Here is a 19,414-nt window from a genome sequence, read left to right as displayed (position 1 = left end):
CAAAGAATTCACATGCAACAAGAAAGAACTGAGTTACTATTACCTCCCCATTCTCATTCTCGGATAGCCTTCTCTCGTCTCTGCAGAAAGTAGAGAAATTTCCCATGATGAAAATAAAGAATCTCAAAAGCTTTAGAGCAAAAGACTACTTTTGCCCTTCCTTGAAATATTGTCTTTTTCTTCTTCCAGAGTCCAACACCTTTTCCCTCACCTACATTTACTGTTTGCTCATGAGGCAGCAGTAATCCTCTGGTATTATGAAATTCTACCTTCCCTAAGCAGGGTTTACACTGCAGCCTCCAAAACGATGCCTGAACCTCAGCAGATAGAAGAGCCATAGCAACAGCGGTAATAGTTTTTTTTTTTCACTTGCTATTACCAGAAATCACAGTCCAAAAAGACGGCCATGGAGGTGTCACCTATGCTAAACCCTCAAAATTGATTCATTATTTAACTACTTAAAGCCCACATTTTTATATTATGTGCCCTTTGGGAGGCATATGGCAGAGGAAAAATGATTTTTCACTGACAGTCACCATTTTCATGAAGAGATAGATAATTAAACAAAATAAAGCAGCTCTCTGGATACAAGACTCTGTTTGTGACAGAAACATAATCTAATGCCCTGTCTCTTTTGCTCCCTATTACCTTCGAATCTATACTGTGAAGTACCTATCACAATTTTACCTTCAAAATAAGAGCAGATGATCACAAGTTCGTATTAACTATAAGCCATTTATATATGGTTCACAGGCCACTGTTTTTGCTGACAGGTAAACCAGTGTATATTACTGAAAGCTGCTTCTTTGATACATGGATTCTCTGCTAGACTATTCTATGGAAGAAATTAGCAGAGAATTGTGAAGCTTGATAAATATAATCATACATAATGTTTAATTAATTCTAATTCACAGAAATAGCTTAACCTATATAAAATTTCATTAGAAGTCACATCTCATGATCTGTGTCCTACATGAAAGAGAATCTTGGAAATCCAATTTATTTAATTATAATGGTAATAGTTTGGATATTTAAGAGGAAAAGATGAACTCAGATAAAAATGTGACATGTGTAAAATACTGATTACCCTATTGTGTACTCCAACACAGGTGTGTGTGTGTGTGTGTGTGTGTATATATATTATATTTACATTAGAGTAAATCCTCTTTTTTGTTTTGGGGCCACACCCTAAGGTTTTCAGGGTTTATTCCTGGTTTCTGTGTTCAGGACTGACCCCTGGAGGGGCTCAGGGGACTGACCATAGGTCATTCTGGGGAATGAACTACGGTGAAGCAGCCGCATGCACATGCCTTACTTCCTGTTCTCTCTTGTCCCAAGAGTAAATGTTTTAAAATGAGATTATATTTTTAAGTTTTTTCGAAGTAATTTTTCTATCATGAAAGTAGTCAGAAAAATCCTTGAATACCATACTTTTTTTTACATACACGACGAGATTTGGATTATATGCAAATATTCATAAATGATGCCATGAAATCATGATTTTCTGTTTCTTGAACTTAATGATCATTCCATCTTTTACCCCTTTTTTAACTCACTATTTTTAAAGGAGTCACACCTGGTGGTGCTGAGGCCACTAGGGTCATACCTTATTGTGCTTAGGAGCCGTCTGTGCTGCACCTGATAGTGTTGGGAGAATCACATGGTGGCAGGGATCAAAGTCTGGACCTGTGTCCTATCTCCTGAGCTATCTCTCAGTCCTGACCCCCTTTACAACAATGAACTTTCCTACTATTAGTTATGTCTAAAATTGGTAGAAGGAATTAAAACCTCTATAGGAAAATGTTGAGCCTTATTTTATTGACTAGATTGAAACTGTCTTTAAACTTAATACACTTCATGCAAAATATACATTGAGCGTGCATACAGGCACCTGCTGACTTCCACCAAAAAACTTAATTCCACTTATTTAGAATAATAAGGGGTAACAACAGTAATTAGACAGCCTAAAGAAAGACAGCCACCATGTAAGAGGTATGAGGTATAAAATAAATACAATAGAATTATGAAAACCAAACAATTTTTATTCCCTACAGAGGGAACAAGTCATGTAGGGACTCAATGAATTTATTCTAATGCTAATTTAACATCACTTAAAATGTGCTTAGAAATACATTTCTGTAAATGCACATGTATTTGAAGACATTCAGAGGTTGGAAATCTTTAGTTGTGAAAGATAATTTTATTGTCACTGGTTGTGCGCTCATTGTGGGAATTAAAACGTGATTTAGGGCGAATACTGGTGAATGAATTTATTTACGTTGTCTGGTGTTGGAAAACTCATTAAGGAGGTCTTATTTTCTTCTCTTTCTTTCCATCCTAATCCTTTGAACTAAGCAAACTCTTAAATTTTCTGCAGGGTACCTATTGGCAAAAAAAAAATATTAATCTGACAGGTAGAGAGAATACTTTCGAGAGCAGAAGCTGGTGTCAGAAAGGCCATTTAGGAAGTGGTTTGAAAGTAACTTCCTTTCCCCTCCAGGAATTTATATGTATAAACACAAGTTGTCTTTGGGATATCATGGGGATGAATGAGTGGATATTTTTTATGTAACAGCCCAGAATTATTAAGTCCAGGGATTTAAGGGTAGGTGGTATGAATAATAGGGCGATGGAAAAGGATTCTGAAGAATACAAATTAGTGAGATGCATTAAAATTGAAAGTCTTTAAAATTTGTGTCTTTAGGGGAAATGTTGCCATTTAGTGTCATTTAGGAGACTGGCATTTTACTTTGCTTTAGTCAAGTTAGTTTCATAACTACAAGTATAAATAGAATTCATCTTCTTATAAAAAATGTCAGATATTCAAGGATAAGAGCAGTTACTGAGTTATCAAACCTATCTGGAGAGAGGGAAACAGGAAATATCATGGGTGACCAGAGGATTCTGGACACTGTATTTTTGAACCTAAAGTTAAGTTCAGGGACTAGAGAGATTATATAGTGAAAATTTTTTAATGTGGCTGACCCGGGTTCAAACCCCAGCATCCCATATGGTCCCCCAAGCCTGCCAGGAGGAATTCCTGAGTGTAGAGCCAGGTGTAATTCCCAGCCACAGGCTGGTGATAGCACAGTGGGTAGGGCATTTGCTTTGCATGCTGCCTACCTGGGTTCGATTCCTCTGTCCCTCTTAGAGAGCCCAGCAAGCTACCGAGAGTATCCCGCCTGCATAGCAGAGCCTAGCAAGCTACCTGTGGCGAATTTGATATGAGATATAGTTTTAAGGTGTCACAATTTCATCTACTAACTACCACTTCACAGGGCTTTTGATGTCCATATTTACTTCTTATTTTTGTTTGATTTTGGGGGCCATACCTGGCAGGAGTCAAGTGATCATATGCGATGCCCAAGGACAGACCCGAAGTCAGAGTGCAAGGCAAGCCTTTTATCCCCCATATTATCTCTCCCCCGCCATCATCTTTACTATTTAACAGCAACTCTGCTACTAATTGCTCCTATTTGGAAATGTGTTTCACAGTCAACATTTGAAAAACGAACCCTATTTTCTCCCCTACACTCAGATATACCTCTGACTCTTTTCCTTTCATACATTTTTCCTTTTCTATACCCAATTACTCTTCAGAGTCTGTTATTCTTTGAGTGGTGCTCAGAGTGGTCTCTATACCAATATAGAAGCTGGGAACTCATCAGAAATATAAGTTCAAAAACCCCACCACAAAACCTTACCAAATCTGAAACATTGGAAACTGGGAACTGGCCGTCTGTTTTTAACCCACCAGATGGTTCAGATGCATGTTCAGCTTTGATTATCACTGCCCTAGATCAAACCCTTATCAACTAAAGCCCGGATATTACAATATATGTTTATTATATCCAGCCTTTCACCTTATCCAACCCAGCCTGTTGGGTCAGAAGCCTAATGCAATCTTCAGAAAACAAATAAACAAAAAACATATTACTTTCAGGAGTTTACTTTCCTGCTGAAAAACGCTTGCTTGTAGACAAAGTGAAAAAGTATATGTCATAGATGAAACTAGGGTTCAGCTCCCTCCCACTGCCCTACATCAGGACTAGCTTCATGGTTCCTCCACAGACCAAGTGCATAACAGAGCATACAATTAGATCTACGTGGGGTGGGGGAGGGGCGCGGAGTTGTGCTCATCTTCCCATGTCCAGCACAGAGACAGCACCACGTCCTATAAGGGTTGTTTTCTCAACAGGAAAACATTTTTCTTGACTTTTTGGGGTCGCGCCCAGCGATACTCAGGGGTTATTCCTGCCTCTGCACTTAGGAACGGCTCCTGATGGTATTCAGGAGATCATATGGGATGGTAGGAATGGAACCTGGGTCTGCAGCATGCCAGGTAAACGCCCTACCCGCTGTACTAATGCTCCACTCCCTCAAGAGGAAACATTTTATATTTTTGGAATTTTTAGTTTTTTGCGTTTTTTGGGGGGGGGTCACACCCGAAGATGCACAGAGGTTACTCTTGGCTCATGCACTCAGGAATTACTCCTGGCGGTGCTTGGGGGACCATATGGGATGCTGGGAATCGAACCTGGGTTGGTCAGGTGCAAAGCAAATGCCCTACCGGCTATGCTATCACTCCAGCCCCTAGTTTTGGTATTTTATCATTTGGCCTTAATGTAATTTAGGCCAAGCAGCACTCACCTTAAACCTCTGATATGGAAGGAACTTGGTATCTTTTACTTGTGCCCATTTCCTGCTGTCTTTTAAAAGTCGGCTAACATGCAAGGCAAGTGCCTTTACCCTTGTATTTTCTCTCCAACCCCTATCTGGTTTTATTTCCATTTTTTAATTAGTGAAACACCATGAGGTACAGTTGTAGACTTACAAATTTTTGTGCTTGGGTTTCAGTTCTACAATGATCGAACACCCATCCCTCCACCAGTGCCCATTCTCCACCTCCACTGATCCCAGTATCCCTCCCACCCTCCATCCCCCCATCCCTCCCACCCTCCACCCCCCCATCCTACCCTGCCTCTGTGGCAGGGCATTCCCTTTTGTTCTCTCTCTCCCTTTGGGTGCTGTGGTTTGCAAAAGAGGCATTGAGTGGCAATCATGTTCGGTCTATAGTCTACTCTCAGCATGCATTTCCCTGAGTGCCCAAGAACAGATGACTGGTTAAAGAAACTTTGGTACATCTACACAATGGAGTACTATGTAGCTGTTAGAAAAGATGAAGTCTTGAAATTCACATACAAGTGGTACTACATGGAAAGTATCATGCTAAGTGTAATGAGTCAGAAAGAGAGGGACAGACATAGAAAGATTGCATTCATCTGGGGAACATAAAGTAACAAAATAGGAGACTAACACCCAAGAATAGCCGAGATAAGTACCAGGATGTTTATTTCCATTTTTAACTATGTTGACTTAACTTATTGTGAGATTATTTGCAAAATGTAACATTGAATCATTATGTAATGATATCTGAATTAATGTAATTTTATCTGTCAATTATACCTCAATAAAAAGAACAATTTAAATGCACTAATATGCAGTGGCACAGTAGAATATCCTAAGACATTAAGGATATTTTTACCAATGTCTGGGTTCCACACCCACTTAAATAAATCCTAATATGTTGGCTGAAAAAAAAAGTCAGTTAAAGGCAGCTCTGTCTAGAAGCAATATGGTATGCTGGTAGAAATAGTAGCACCTGGACTAAAGGTATTCCCGAAAGGATCATTCTCTTCCTCAGTTTGCTCTCTTTTGGAAGGGTTCTATCTCATTTGGGATTAATCACTATTGTTCTGCTTTGATAGATTTCTAAAGTCTACATGGCATTCTTTGCAGTTATAACATAAACTCCTTGAAGTCAAACTCTCTTACCCTTTCTGTATCTCCAAAGCTAGGCAGAAAGCTCTATGTCTTACACAAATGCTGCCTTCCAAACCCTGCTAAGCGCTTTCTCGCTGAAATCATACCCAGTGGTTTCATGAAGACTAATATGAAAAAATACTAAACCTGGATAACCAGTGTCCAACTTTGAGCAAGTCCAACAGACTGCTTTTTATGGGGACGGGCACATAGGAAGTGTCGGTTCAAAGGATTTTAAGGAAAACTCAAGAAGCAAACAGGACCCTAATTAATGAGTTCACAAACTGTTCTTCCCATGGGGTCAGCAGCACTTAAAAAGCATACATTTGAAATATGTTTCTTTCCCTGAGGCTGCCAGACACACTGACTAGAGTTCTCTTAACCGCAGAGGTCAAAGTTCTATTTTCTATCACCATACTTAGTTGCATGTGTGTATGCTTTGCTGATTGGTTTCCTTTGTGCTTCTGCTTCAAGTTAAGGCAGGCAGCAGGAAATTGAGACCAGGGAGTTTAGAAACTTTCCCAGCTATAGTGGGCAGCAGTGATGATGAGGCAAAGTCTTTGGGAAGAAATTATGACTTTACGGTTTCTGTTAGCTCAGATCCCCCAAATTTTCTTGCATTAACAACAGCTGATGCCCCACCTGATTGTGTAGCCATAACCCGCTGTTATGTTATTTATACGATACAGCATCATGCAGTAAAATCCTAGTATAATATAACATGCTGTAAAATGATATGTCCCAAAGCCAGTGGTTTAATGGTAAGCTGGGAGAAGGGGATAAAAGGCACTAACAGAGCAACGCAAAAATGCATTTTCAAAGAGAAATCTTGATGTGACTAGATGTCCTTAAAGTATTTTCTCCACCTGCCAAAAATTCTCTTCTAGGATTGAGTTACTTAGCACTACTGAAACCTGGTAGGGTAATTCACTACTATGCTGAGAAATTCTCTAATACATAATGTGGTATGGATTTTAAATCCAGTCAAACTTCATTAAGTTAATACTGGGAAGCAGTTACTGTAATTCAAAGCAACTGTTGCTCCTTGTCTGGCCACTCCATTGTTTTGTACTAAACAAACTGAAAATTCCAATGATAGTTTAATTTGAACACCTATTCCAGTCTTCTGCATTTTAAACTGACAACACTTGAACAGATATTTTTTCCCTCGCTTTCTTTCAAAAGCAGGTTAAAAGAGAGAGGGACAAATCTTTTCTCAATACCACTAAGAATACACAATTTTTGTTACAAGGGTCACAAAACAGGGGTCAGAGCAATAGTACAATGGATAGGGCACTTGATATGCACGTGGCCAACTCAAGTTTAATCCCTGGAGTCCTATATGTTCCCCCAAGCATTATGAGGAATGATTCCTGAGAGCTGAGCAAAGATTAAGCCCTGAGTACTGCTGGGTGTGCCCACCTCCTCCAAAAAAAATAAATCACAACACAATTTTGAAAACTTTTCTGTACACATTTTTTTCATGAGGAAAGAGACAAAAACACAATATGCATAACACATATCTGAAGATACATGAACACTTGCAAAAGAGGTAAGTGAACACTTGGAAAAATATATATGTTTGGGGGGCAGAGCAATAGTATATATAGCAGGTAGGGCATTTGCCTTGCAAACAGCCAACCAGGGTTCAATCCCTGGCATCCCATATGGTCCCCTGAGCACCTCTAGGAGTAATTCCCAAGTGCAGAGCCAGGACTAACCCCTGAGCATTGCTGGATGTGACCCAAAAAGCCTATATAGATATATATACACACACACTCATATACACACACAATATATATATATATATAGATAGATAGATAGATAGATAGATACATATCTATCTAGTGACTCATACTTTCTGAGGATTAGGATAAATGTAGATAGATGAACAAGTCGCAAATATTCTACTTATTAAAAATGTAATTCCAAGGGGCCATAGAGATAGCACAGCAGGTAGGACACTTGCCTTGTGTACAGATGACTCGGGTTCAATCCCGGCATGCCATATATCTTTCAAGCTCTGCTAGGAGTGATCCCTGAGCGCCAAGCCAAGAGGAAGCCCTGGCTACTACATCTTAGAGCCACATTTGCTGTGCTACCTCTCTGGCCCCTTGGAATTTTTTTGTAGGTGGCTCACACCCAGCGATGCTCAGGGGTTACTCCTGGTGCTGAACTCAGGAATTACTCCTGACAGTACTTGGGGGACCATATGGTCTGCTGGGGATTGAAACCAGGTCAGATGCTTGCAAGGCAAATGCCCAACTCGCTGTACTATTGCTCGGGCCCCAGAATTATAGTTTTGATTAGTAGAATATTTGCAACGTTCACCTATCTACATTTTTTTCTCTAGTCCCCAGAAAGTATGAGTCATAATTTGGTCTAGATTTTGCTGGACCATTCAGAACTATACCATACCAATGGCACATCTGATTATTTCAGAACACATGATCAGATGATAAATTAAGAAAAAGGTCAGGGGGGCTGTTGTCAGGGGAATGCTGGAACCAGCCCAGAAAAGGAGAAAGCGAGTTCTCAGCAGCAGCCTGTATCTCTGACTCCAACAAACTAACTCTTAGTGTATTGAGAATCTTCTATATACTAGGCCACCCAGTTACTCTAAAGGTGTACATTAGATGGTTCTCCTCAATCATGTGGGGCTTAGAGAGGGAAAATGCAGAGGACTATGGGTAAGACTAACCAGAACTGTGTTTTTAGGTTGGACTGGGGTTATTTCTTTGAGCTGTGCTCAGGGATCACTCAAGGCAGGGCTGCAGGATACCTTATGTGGTGCCAGGGATTGAACCTGGGTCCACTGCATATAAGACAAGGACCCCACTTGATTTACTGTTGTACCACACCCCTGCTCTTTGTTTTTTAATCCAAATTTAAGGCATTTTCCTGTTAGATCACGTATTTCTTACGATTGCTAAGATGAATATATCTTGAAAAGATTTGACTTCTATAGACATTAATTCAAAGTTGTGTATCTACCTTAATCCAAAATGGCAGATAACAAAGTAAGAAATTTACATAATATCTAAAATTTCCAATTTTCAGATGAGCATAGTTTACTGAATTGTGTTCCTTTAAAGGTGAGTTACCTCATGGTATTCAACCAAAAACATTATTTTATATATACCCGTGGTTAAAAACAAATTCTTTCAGTCTAAATTCCATGAAATGAAAAATACCTTGCTGCATTACATGGTGTTAATTTGTCTCTTACATTCATTTTCTAGAAATAAATAACAAAGTCACCACTCTTCCAAAAGACACAACTCAATCAAAAGTAGCATCAAGTGCCTGAAATTCTAAGATTAGATTTCTTTTTGTGTGTATATAAAGTGTATAACATTTAAATGTAAACCTTGGGTGGGAGAGGCCACACACTGAGCCATTAATCAAAAACATCTTCATATGAATAAAATTCATCAGAGTCTTACTAATGAGGGAGCTAAGATAGAGAAAATTTTATTTTATTTGTTTGTTTTCATTTACTTTATGAAATTAATAAAGACATTTCCAGGAGAATGACATCAAGATAATGATGTTTCTAATCAAAATATAACATAGCCTTTTATTTATTCTTTTATTTCTGTTAGTATTTTGTTCTTTTTCAAATCTAGCAGACTTGCCAATGTTGTGCTAGATTTGTTCTGTGATCGTTAATGGGTTTTTGTTTGTTTGTTTTCAGGGGAAGGTAGGAACAGATGGAAAGAACAAGAGGTTATTTCTCCCAAAGACACAATTTTGTTTGAAATCAGTCCTAGTTACTACAAAAGTAATGAGGCTCCTTTTTCTCTTAAGGGTCTTGGTAGGCAAGGGATTGAGAGCTTCAGTATGTGGACAGCTGATTAGTTACAAGTATGTTTCGTTAAATCTTTTCAGCAAGTATAAAAAGTCTACATTGTGCACACATTAATTAGCCTTCATGAACTAAAAGAATTCAAGCATTACATAATATATCTGAAGGAACAGAAACAGAATTGAGAAATGTTAGAAAAGTCTATTCTGCACTGCACTCATTAGCTAACACTGTTACATAAAATTTATGCCTAACGGTACAAAGAAAAGTAAAATACAGGAGGCCCTGCCTTCAAGAAATTTATAACCTAGTTTTAGAGACAAGTATACATAATTAGGGGAAATTTAAGGTAGTATATTAATTTAGGATTGGACTATCTGCTACTGGCGGTAAATATACTAAGCACTCAGAAAGGAGGAAGACTTCGGTAGCCTGCAACTCTCAGGCAAGTTCAATGGGAAAGTAAGATGGAGACCTTGGAAATCAGGTATCATTTGATCAGTCAGTATCACTGTAGGAAATCACAGTGATGTCCTCCTGTTGTTCATCGATTTTCTCAAGCGGGCTCAAGTGGGCCCAGTAACATTGTGAGACTTGTTACTGTGTTTGGCATATCGAATACGTCACGGGGAGCTTGCCAGGCTTTTGCCGTGTGTGCAGGTGAGATACTCTCAGTAGCTTGCCGGGCTCTCCGAGAGGGGCGGAGGAATCGAACTCAGGTCAGCCAAGTTGGCCGCGTGCAAGGCAAATGCCCTACCCACTGTGCTATCGCTCCAGCCCTGATCAGTCAGTACTTACTGAAAATGTAATTGGCATGGCAGAACAAAAGGTATTTCTTGCTGAGAAGTGATCATGATAACTAAGAAGAGTTGGATAACAAAGTCTGGAAAGCTAAGCAAAGGACACTGAGTCCAGTGATGGTGGTGTAGGGGGTTGAGGAAAACACCAGATTTCAATACAAAAATGTAGGTTATCAGGCAGGAGAGAGATGAGATAATGACGTGTTTTCATGTGATTAGCCAAGTATTGTTTTGCAGGATGAACAGTCCACATACATCACAACAGCTATTATAAAGGAGTACAAAATATACTTCACAGATGACAGTTAATTCATCCTAATAACATTTCATCGAGGCAAAGGGAAATGCAGCTTTTATTATTCCCCATTTTGTAAGGTCACTGAATAAATGAAAAGCAGAATAAAAAAACAGTATGACATTGTTCAATGGTTCCTAAGTACCAACTAAATTATATTCTCTCATTTTCTGTGACTCAAGCATAGAAGGTACATGATAGACCTTTGTACAGAAGTGCCATTTCAGGACCCTCATTAATGTTCAAGGCACATGTCCTATCATGCCCAATTCCTGTTTACTCTCCCTATACAGCCCCTAGACTTTAACCCATACCTTCCAATTACTTCCAATTCTCCCACCTAAGAGTTGTCTTTGATTATTCTATTCCAGCTAGTCTTCTGCCATTATCATTAGCATATTCAACATCTTTGTATCAACCACTGCTCCACAAGGATAATGGTTTGGGCTTATCAGTGCAAAACAATTCTTCTCTCCTCAAATTGTGAAGCTGACTAGTCTCTTCAGATGAATAAGGTAAGAACTCCACACACCAGTTTCTGGCACCAAGCAGAATTCCTAATTCAGATTTCAGGATAAGAGTTAAAACAATTTCCTTCAGTTAATTCCCTTCCAATCCGGACACAATTTCTCATCCTCTCATGCATCTTAAAAGTTATTGCTAATCATTGGCCAATGCTGCTTGTCTCATGAGAGGCTGCACTTCCACATTTGCTGATGTTTGGAACCTCTCCCTCCCTGTCAATTACTACCCTTCAGTTTCAGGCGAAATGACTAGCACATAGTAAATGCTCAATAAAAGTGGAACACACAACTAACACTCCGCACCTATAGCACATACTTGATGGACGCCTAAAAAAACAACAAAGTTTGGGGGTTGGAGTAATAGTATATTGGGCAGGGTGTTTGCCTTGCATGCAGTCGTCCCAGCGCTTGACTCCCAATACTCCTGGTGGGCTCTGGGGTCCCCTGAGCCCACCAGGAGTGATCCCTGAGCACAGACCAAGGAGTAAGCCGTGAGCACCACCAGCTGTGGGATAATAATAATAAAATTCTAAAAATCATAAACAAATTTATAATGGTATATTAAGATGACAAAAATTTACATATGTATATATAATGTGACAATCTTGGGCATAAACATATAACTTTGAAACCATTACCACAATCAAGCTAACTGGTATATTATTCTACAGTTTCGTTATTGTTATTTTGCCAGGCCAGGAATCAAACCCAGCATCTCACACGTGTGAGGTATAGGCTCTAACATGGAGCCACACAGCTGGCCCTTGTTCTACATGGTTTTTGTTATCCCATTGTTACCGCAATTTCCACCAGTCTAGGACAGAAATCGTTAACTCACTTTCTGACCTGGTGTTTTTCCCTTGACTTTCCAGTATCTTTCAGATGTACCATAGTTTGTCCATATTCAACATTACAAAAAGGCTTTGCTTCCATCTTCTGTAACTAGGGAATTAAGCCTATTAACTGCATTTTTCATCACAGTATTAGGTCCACTGAAAGCAATCAGACAATGCTTCTAGTTCATCCATTTGTGCAATATCAGAAATTTTATTTCTCTAACTTTGTTCATTTAGTCTCCCTTATTCAGAATTGTTTAATTAGCCCAAGGCCTAGAATTTTCACCTAACATCCAAGTACTACTCTGGACCCAATCATGTTTTCCAATCATTGCTCATATTACTTCTTTAGAAGAATTTTTTTATCATAGTCCAAGTGATTTTATCCCACTCTGAAAGACTGTGTGTGCACACCCACACTTAAGGATATGCCCTTCCCTGCTAACATGCCTTTGCTTAGGTTATTTCCCTGCCTGAAAATGCCCTCTCCAGTATGGACTCTAACATTCCTTTGGGATTAGTTATAAGCCTTCTTCTCTGTCATTAACAAACCTTTCAGATAGTGCAAGTATCATAGAATTTGTATTATCATATAGTTCCTATGCTAGATTTAATTCACAAAATCAGTTGAAGAACTGAAGCACAGAAAGTATGTCATGCACTTCTGTATCCTTCCCAGAGAATAGTACCCAGGCTTACTAATGGAAGGCAATATTTTCTACTTCTTAGATACAAGCCTTCAATAAAGTGCCTATTAATCCTTAAAGTTTCTTTTCATTTCACATCTCAAATAACAACTTAAAAAATCATACGACCTTGATAATATTTAAAGATACACGAGTTTAATTTAAATTCTTTACCAGGAACTTAAAAGACTTCTTTCACAAGAGGTATCACATCAAGCCTAATATAATAACACTTATTTTCAAATTCAACATTTGACTTATTTTCCCACCTCCATTTAATAAGAAAAAAAGTAACAACCCATTTAGAATACTAGCTTTAAAAACTACTGATGCATTTTCTACGGGGAACTATCTTAAACTTAGGTATGATATATAACTGAAAACTACAAAGAAAAGAACTTTTAAATCATTAGAGAATAAATACTTGAGTGGAAAGAAACAGATTTATTGGTTTCTTTCTTGTTTTTCTTGAAGTTGTACTTTAAGTATTTTTCAAGAGTTTAGCTCCTGGTATGGAAAATTCCTTTAGTTATATACTTAAAAAGCAAGCACAAATTAAATGCAAAGCATTCAGACCTTTAACATTTGGTGGAATATGGCAAAAAAATTCACTACTACCATCTTAGGAAATATCAACAATATGAGTTTGAATAACTAATTCATAAGGAAGAGTTTTAGCTGAACCAAACTCTGGGTTTTCTTTCATCACTCCAAGTTTCTTTTCTATTTTAAACTAGTGGCAACAGAAATTTCTTTGTTTGAAAGTCAGGAATGCTGGAATTCTTAAGTGATAGAACAGGTAGCTTGGTTCTTACTTCATGTCTCTCCTCAGGGAGAGAAAAACACTGTGGGTAAAGTCAAATTTTTCCTGGAAAAATCATTTTTTCCATCAATCTTCCTAATTCTCTAAAACAAACTGTTAAAAAGCTGCAGGCCAGTCAACCACTTTACCGATTTGTGGAAATACTAAATAGTAATTCCAAGAACACATGGCGAATTGAAGTTTCCTTAGTAATACTCGGACTGAGAGTCACTCCACTTCTCTAACAAAATTCTAAGAGAATTTTTTTAAGTTTATGATATATTTTGGCATCTCTTCTGCAATTCTCTTAAATCAAAGAACAGCAAACGTAGTCCATACTTCACCATCCTAATAAGACGCAGGAGGACAAACGAACAGTCCTCTCTTGCTAACACTGAAACGATTCCCTTACCCAAATTAGATGAGGCAAAGTCGTCACAACTTTGGAGAGGCAAAAGTCAAAAACAGGACTGGGAATTTCAAATACCAGTTCACATACAAAGCCAGCTGAATTAAGATCAAAACACTCAACAGAGGCAAATCAGATCATGAAACAAAGCAGGGAAATATAAGAAATACTGAACAGCAAGCTGTTCCTACGCCACCTAACTCAATGAAATAAAGATCAGAACTCATATCCATCCACTCAAGTCCACACAAATGAAAAGAAAGGCCAGAAAGCATTCTTTCCCTCTGCTCTCAGAGGCCCTCAGAATCACAAACTTGATGAACGAGAGCCACAAGGGTGCCGCAGGCCTGCAGGCGCGTGCACACAATGGAGAGGGAAGTGTGGAGCCGCTCAGAGGCAAACTTTCCATCTGTAACTTTCTACTCTCTCAAGAAGGGAAAGGCGTGCACCATGGGGGCATTTCTCACACTTTCTTCCACACCAAACAGAAAACAGAAGTCGGGACCGCCTCCTATTAATTCTCTTGATATAATAAAAGGCAGAACTGAATGAATGGGGTGTGGGGCAGGGTGGATGGGGACGGGGGAGAGGGGGGCGAGAAGCTTAGCTTAAGAAGTTTGAGGCATTTCGTAAAACTTGAAGGGACTAAATAAAATAGCCCTAATATCTTTCAATTTCCGGTCTCTCTCCTCCCTCCCTCTCTCTCCCTCTCACTCTCTTTTTCATATTAAATGCACATGGGTTTCCTGGGACTCACCACAAACTTGCCCTAAACTCAGTTCAAAGGCCTGGTATTTCAGACACGCGATTCCCCGCATAGAGAGATGACCAACACAAATAGTCCTTTTTAGGGAAAGTATTTTTAAAGTTACTAGGTTTTGTTTGTTTGTTTGGGGGAGTTTTGGGTGACCATGCATAAAATGTGACCAACTACTGCAAAAATAAAAAAAAAGAGAGAGAGATGAATTCCATACAGCAATTAGTAAAGCGAGCCCCCATTCCCCAGTACTTGGACTGGGAACATAAGTTGTCGATTTACTGCTCCAAACATCTGAGCTAAACTTCAACAAAAGTTTGTCTTCGCCACATTCAAAGAGAACGCGTGTTTCTAGTGTTTCTAGTCTCTGAGCTTTTCACAAATGGGCCGTTTAATCTAGCAAAGAAAGAAAAACAAAGAAAACGGGAATGCTTAAAAAGTTGGTAGACTTGCAGCACACCGCCCTGCTAGGATGAAGTAAACGCACCGGTTTTAAAAAGCAACAGCAAAACAGGAGGGGGTGTGGACATCACTCATTTCTTCCTTAATGAAATGAAAATGGAATGGTGGGGAGGGTGGAGAGGCGGGGACCGGGTGGCTAGATCGCAAGTAAGAAGTTGGGTCCCACGCAACACTCCCTTGTCTGGGACAAAAAGCTGCCTTGAACCACATGCAACAATCTGGTGGGAAAGGCTGTAGGAGGGAGCCGGGAGCTCCCCCTCCCTTCGGTGGACCCTGCATTTTCTCACGCTCCGCTCCGGGGCTGGACCAGGTGGGGGAGCAAGACACAAGTCGGCGGCCCTTCAGCAAGTTCACCAAAATGGGGAAAAGTCGTCACCTCGGCTCTTGCTCTTCGCTTTGCGCACACAGGAAGAGCCCAAATTCAAAACCGCCACCGACAACCGCCCCCCTCCTCCCCCCCACCCCGATCTCGCTCCGCCCCAACTTCTGTGTGCGCGCCGGGTGGAGGGGCGGGGGGACGGAGCCCGGAGGGAACCGGGCTGGAGTTGGGGATCCCACCGATCCCGAGCTGCCTCCATCTCTCCCCAAGTCCTCCCACTTCCAAGCCTGACCTTCCAAGGCTCAGCGGGCGCAGGTGTCTTCTCGGGCTCGGGCCTATTTTTAAACAGCCGCCCCCACCCCGCACCCCCATCCTCCTCTCGCCGCGCGCCCCTCGAACTCCTCATCTTCCCGGGCCAAGGCACCGCCTGGCCCAGGAGCCTTGGGGGTGGGGGACGCTCGGAGCCTCAATGCTGCCACCCGATCACCTGGCCCACGAGTCCAGCCCTGCCTCGGGGGGAGCCCCGGGGCCGCCCCGGGCCAGCACCCGGCTCCCGGCGGTCACGTGGGCGCGGGGGGCGGGCTTCCTCACCTGCATCCCGGGCACTTGGACCGCCACCGGGGAGTGGGCCATGGAGGCGGCTGCTGCTCCGCGCTCTCCGCGCGGCGGTGGCGCCAGGAGCTCGGGCTGGCTCCTCCTCCAGGGGTAGCTGGGCGGCCCTCCGAGGCTTTTCGACCCGGGCCTGGAAGGACACACAGAAGTGGGGTTACCGGCCGGGCGGCGCGGCGCCCCCGGGGTGGGGGGAGCGCAGAGGTGGGCGCGGGCCGGGGGTGGTGGGTGGGGAGCGACTCCCGGGGACTCAGTTTACCTTTCTGGCACCGGCCAACCCAAGTAGACGCCTCCGCTGGAGCTCCGCTTCCTGGATGCGGGGCTCGGGGTGTGGCGGTGCCGGCGACCTGGGCTCGAGTGATGCCGCTCGTCTGCGCTTCGCCGCTTTAGGAAGAGGAGGTGGAGGCGCCCCAGCCACCCGCCCGCTCGCTTGGCCCGGGAGGAGTTTGGGGGCGGTCCCGCCGTTGGCCCTGCCCCCGTCCCGTTGCTGCCGGGCGGTGTCTGGAGAGTCCCGGCTCCTTCTGGCAGAAGGGTTCGGCCGGGCCCGTTGGAGTCGGCGAAGGGGGTGGCTCCGTGCAGGTGCAGAGGGAAGGTCCCGGGTGTCGGGGGAGTGGGGACACGACTCGGCCTGGAGGGAGAGACGAAGAGTTTAGGTGTCCCGGGAAGCGGACGGGCGTCCCCGAGGCGGCCACGTTGCAGGCAGCCTTGCGAGGCTGGCGCACGTTTGGGTGGAAAGTTTGGGAGTGATGCAAGTCCATGTGGGCTCCCCGACTTTGTGGGAGTGAGGTCCTTGGGACCTGGCTCATTCCCGCCCTGCCAACGTCCCAGCCTGGGACCGCGCCTCTGAGTGGATGCATGACTCGGCTCAGGCGTTTCTGACTCCCCGCCCCCAGACCTGCTTCAGGTGACTTAAAGCCAAGGTTCCCCCCGCCCCGGGATCTCGGCTACGATAGGGGAACTGGGGGGAGGGGGCGGGGACGGTCAGAGTGCGACTGTCCTTCACCCTGAGTCCCGCACGTGTAAGAGAGGGAAATTGGAAAGCAGGAAAATGAATGAGGAGAAAAGCAGCGTGGGAAATGTGATTGGCTGGTGACTTGGACATGTTACTGAATTCAGCCAGCCACAGCGGTGCTTTCCAGTAACTCCATTTCAAATGCCCGTCCAGGACCGAGACAAGCTCTTCTGAGAGTACCCTAAAATAAAAACAGCAGTAACCATCTAATAATAGCAATTATTGGGATTTCGCTCTGCAGGTTCCTTTGGGAACCTACCAGGTGTTAATTACGTTTTCAAAATGTCATGTCCAAGTGTCAGTACAAAAATGAAGGACAAAAAACGTTTGCTAACTTGAAAGTTGTTACAGGTCTGTACCTAAGAGTGTTGGGGCTCTAGTAAACACTCAATTACTGTTTCACGTGTCCCGTTTAACTCCTCAGAAGACAACACATTGTTGGGTGGGAGAGTTTATACAGCAGGTAAGACGCTTGCCTTGTATGCAGCTGACACTGATTTGATCCCATGTACCATATATGTCCCCCAGCCCTGCCAGGAGTAGCCCCTGAGCACACAGCCAGGAGTAAGCCCTGAGTAGTGTCCTGGGTGACCTCCAAACCAAAGAAACAGTAGTGGAACCGGTAATTTAAACCCAAGTTCCTCTCACTTACACATTCACCATTCTTGGCAACAATAAAGTCCACAGTAGAGTATTGATATACTATAGTACTCTCCTGAGCCTTTATCACCAGAACGCAGTCACCTTTTACCCCCTCCACTGATTTACCCTATCACCTGCTCTTGATAGTTACCAGTTCCACTATGTTTCATAAATAACCACCTAATAATAGCATTATTAGCATAAAATAAAAGATTGTTCATTTTAAGATTCCACATTATAGGTGAAGTTATATAGAATTTGTGAGGAGAGAGGAGAGGAATATGTGTTCAAGAGATAACACACACACACACACATTCTCTCTCTCCACCATGTTTCTAAGAAAAAAATAACATAGGCATGGACATTGCTGAATTGTTAGAATTATCAGATGCTTCTTCAAATATTATTAGATATTACCTTTCAGTCTTTGCCTCCTAAGTTCTTTCTGGTTACTTTTTACACAATTAAGAACAAGTTGCACAATTTTAATAAATAAGAAAGCTAGCATATTAAAGAAGTGACTACATAACATCATTGTGAATCAGTTATGTAATATGTGGAATACTGAATGCTAATTTGAGACCCGAGTAATTGAGACACTGCCTTAACACACTGCTTTTGAGATCTCAGTAAACTTTGTGATCTTTATTAATGTCTAATAAATAATTTTTCTTATGCTTATTTTGGGCTGGAGCAATAGCACAGCGGGTAGGGCATTTGCCTTGCATGTGACCGACCCAGGTTTGATTCCTCTGTCCCTCACGGAGAACCCGGCAAGCTACCTAGAGTATCCCCCCACACACGACAAAGCCTGGAAAGCTACCCATGAAGTATTCGATATGTCAAAAACAGCAAGAAGTCTCACAATGGAGATATTTTACTGGTGCCCGCTCGAGCAAATCAATGAACAACGGGAGGACAGTGCTTCAGTGGATAGTGCTATGCTTATTTTATTTGGGGGCCACACCCTGGGTGCTCAGGACCTATTCTTAGCTCTTTGCTTATCCCTGGTGGTTCTCAGGGAACTATATATGGTGTTGGGAGATTGAGCAGTTGTCAGCCATATGCAAGGCAAGTGCCTTGCTCCCTAGAGTATCTTTCTAGCCCCCATCTTATTATTAATAGAGATTAATTAATAGGGTCTCTTAGAGTTTTCCTATGGATTGCCTTATTCCAAAAGTTCGCAAACTTCTTTGGTCTAACATTCCCTTTTTAGAAAATAAATCAACCCCTCCCACATTTAGTTAGCTTTATAAAGTGTACAAATAGAAAGCACACATTATTTGCACCTGAGGCTACTTACAGCCCTCTAGATTGTTTCCAGTGTCTGGCAGGGACAGTATCACCCAATTTGGGAAACATTGGCTTATGCATAAAAATCATAATCATATATATACATATATATGATCATATATATTATATAAATACATATATATATATGTTGCCCCCTTGGAGGCGTTGGGTTGAGTTTCCCTCTCCGCCCCGAGCAGAACCCCGTCAGCTGAAGACCTCCGGGACCTAGCCACAGCCATTGGGACCACATGCTCCACAGTCATATGGACCACTCTCTCACACATGAAGGAACCAGCAGAGGAACCCAGGTGTGCGGGACCTGGGGTTGAGATCGCCA

General features: G+C 42.1%; 1 protein-coding gene across 1 annotated transcript in view; it reads right to left on the bottom strand.

Annotated features, from left to right (window-relative positions):
• The window catches only part of STK26 (serine/threonine kinase 26), a 56,382-nt gene extending 39,836 nt beyond the window's left edge, over positions 1–16,546 (bottom strand). The window contains exons 1-2 of the mRNA XM_056130224.1: positions 16,390–16,546; positions 16,113–16,263 (exon numbers count right to left, since the gene is read on the bottom strand). Of these exons, the coding sequence (XP_055986199.1) occupies positions 16,113–16,154 (42 nt within the window). The 5' untranslated portion in view covers positions 16,155–16,263; positions 16,390–16,546. The remainder of the gene's footprint in view (positions 1–16,112; positions 16,264–16,389) is intronic.
• Positions 16,547–19,414: the final 2,868 nt, after the last annotated feature.

The sequence above is a fragment of the Sorex fumeus genome, unplaced genomic scaffold, assembly GCF_029834395.1.
Source record: "Sorex fumeus unplaced genomic scaffold, SorFum_2.1 ptg000075l, whole genome shotgun sequence".
In the NCBI taxonomy this organism is placed as follows: domain Eukaryota; kingdom Metazoa; phylum Chordata; class Mammalia; order Eulipotyphla; family Soricidae; genus Sorex; species Sorex fumeus.
The sequence above is the reverse complement of the archived record's forward strand: the minus strand, read 5'-3'. Positions and strand labels throughout refer to the sequence as shown.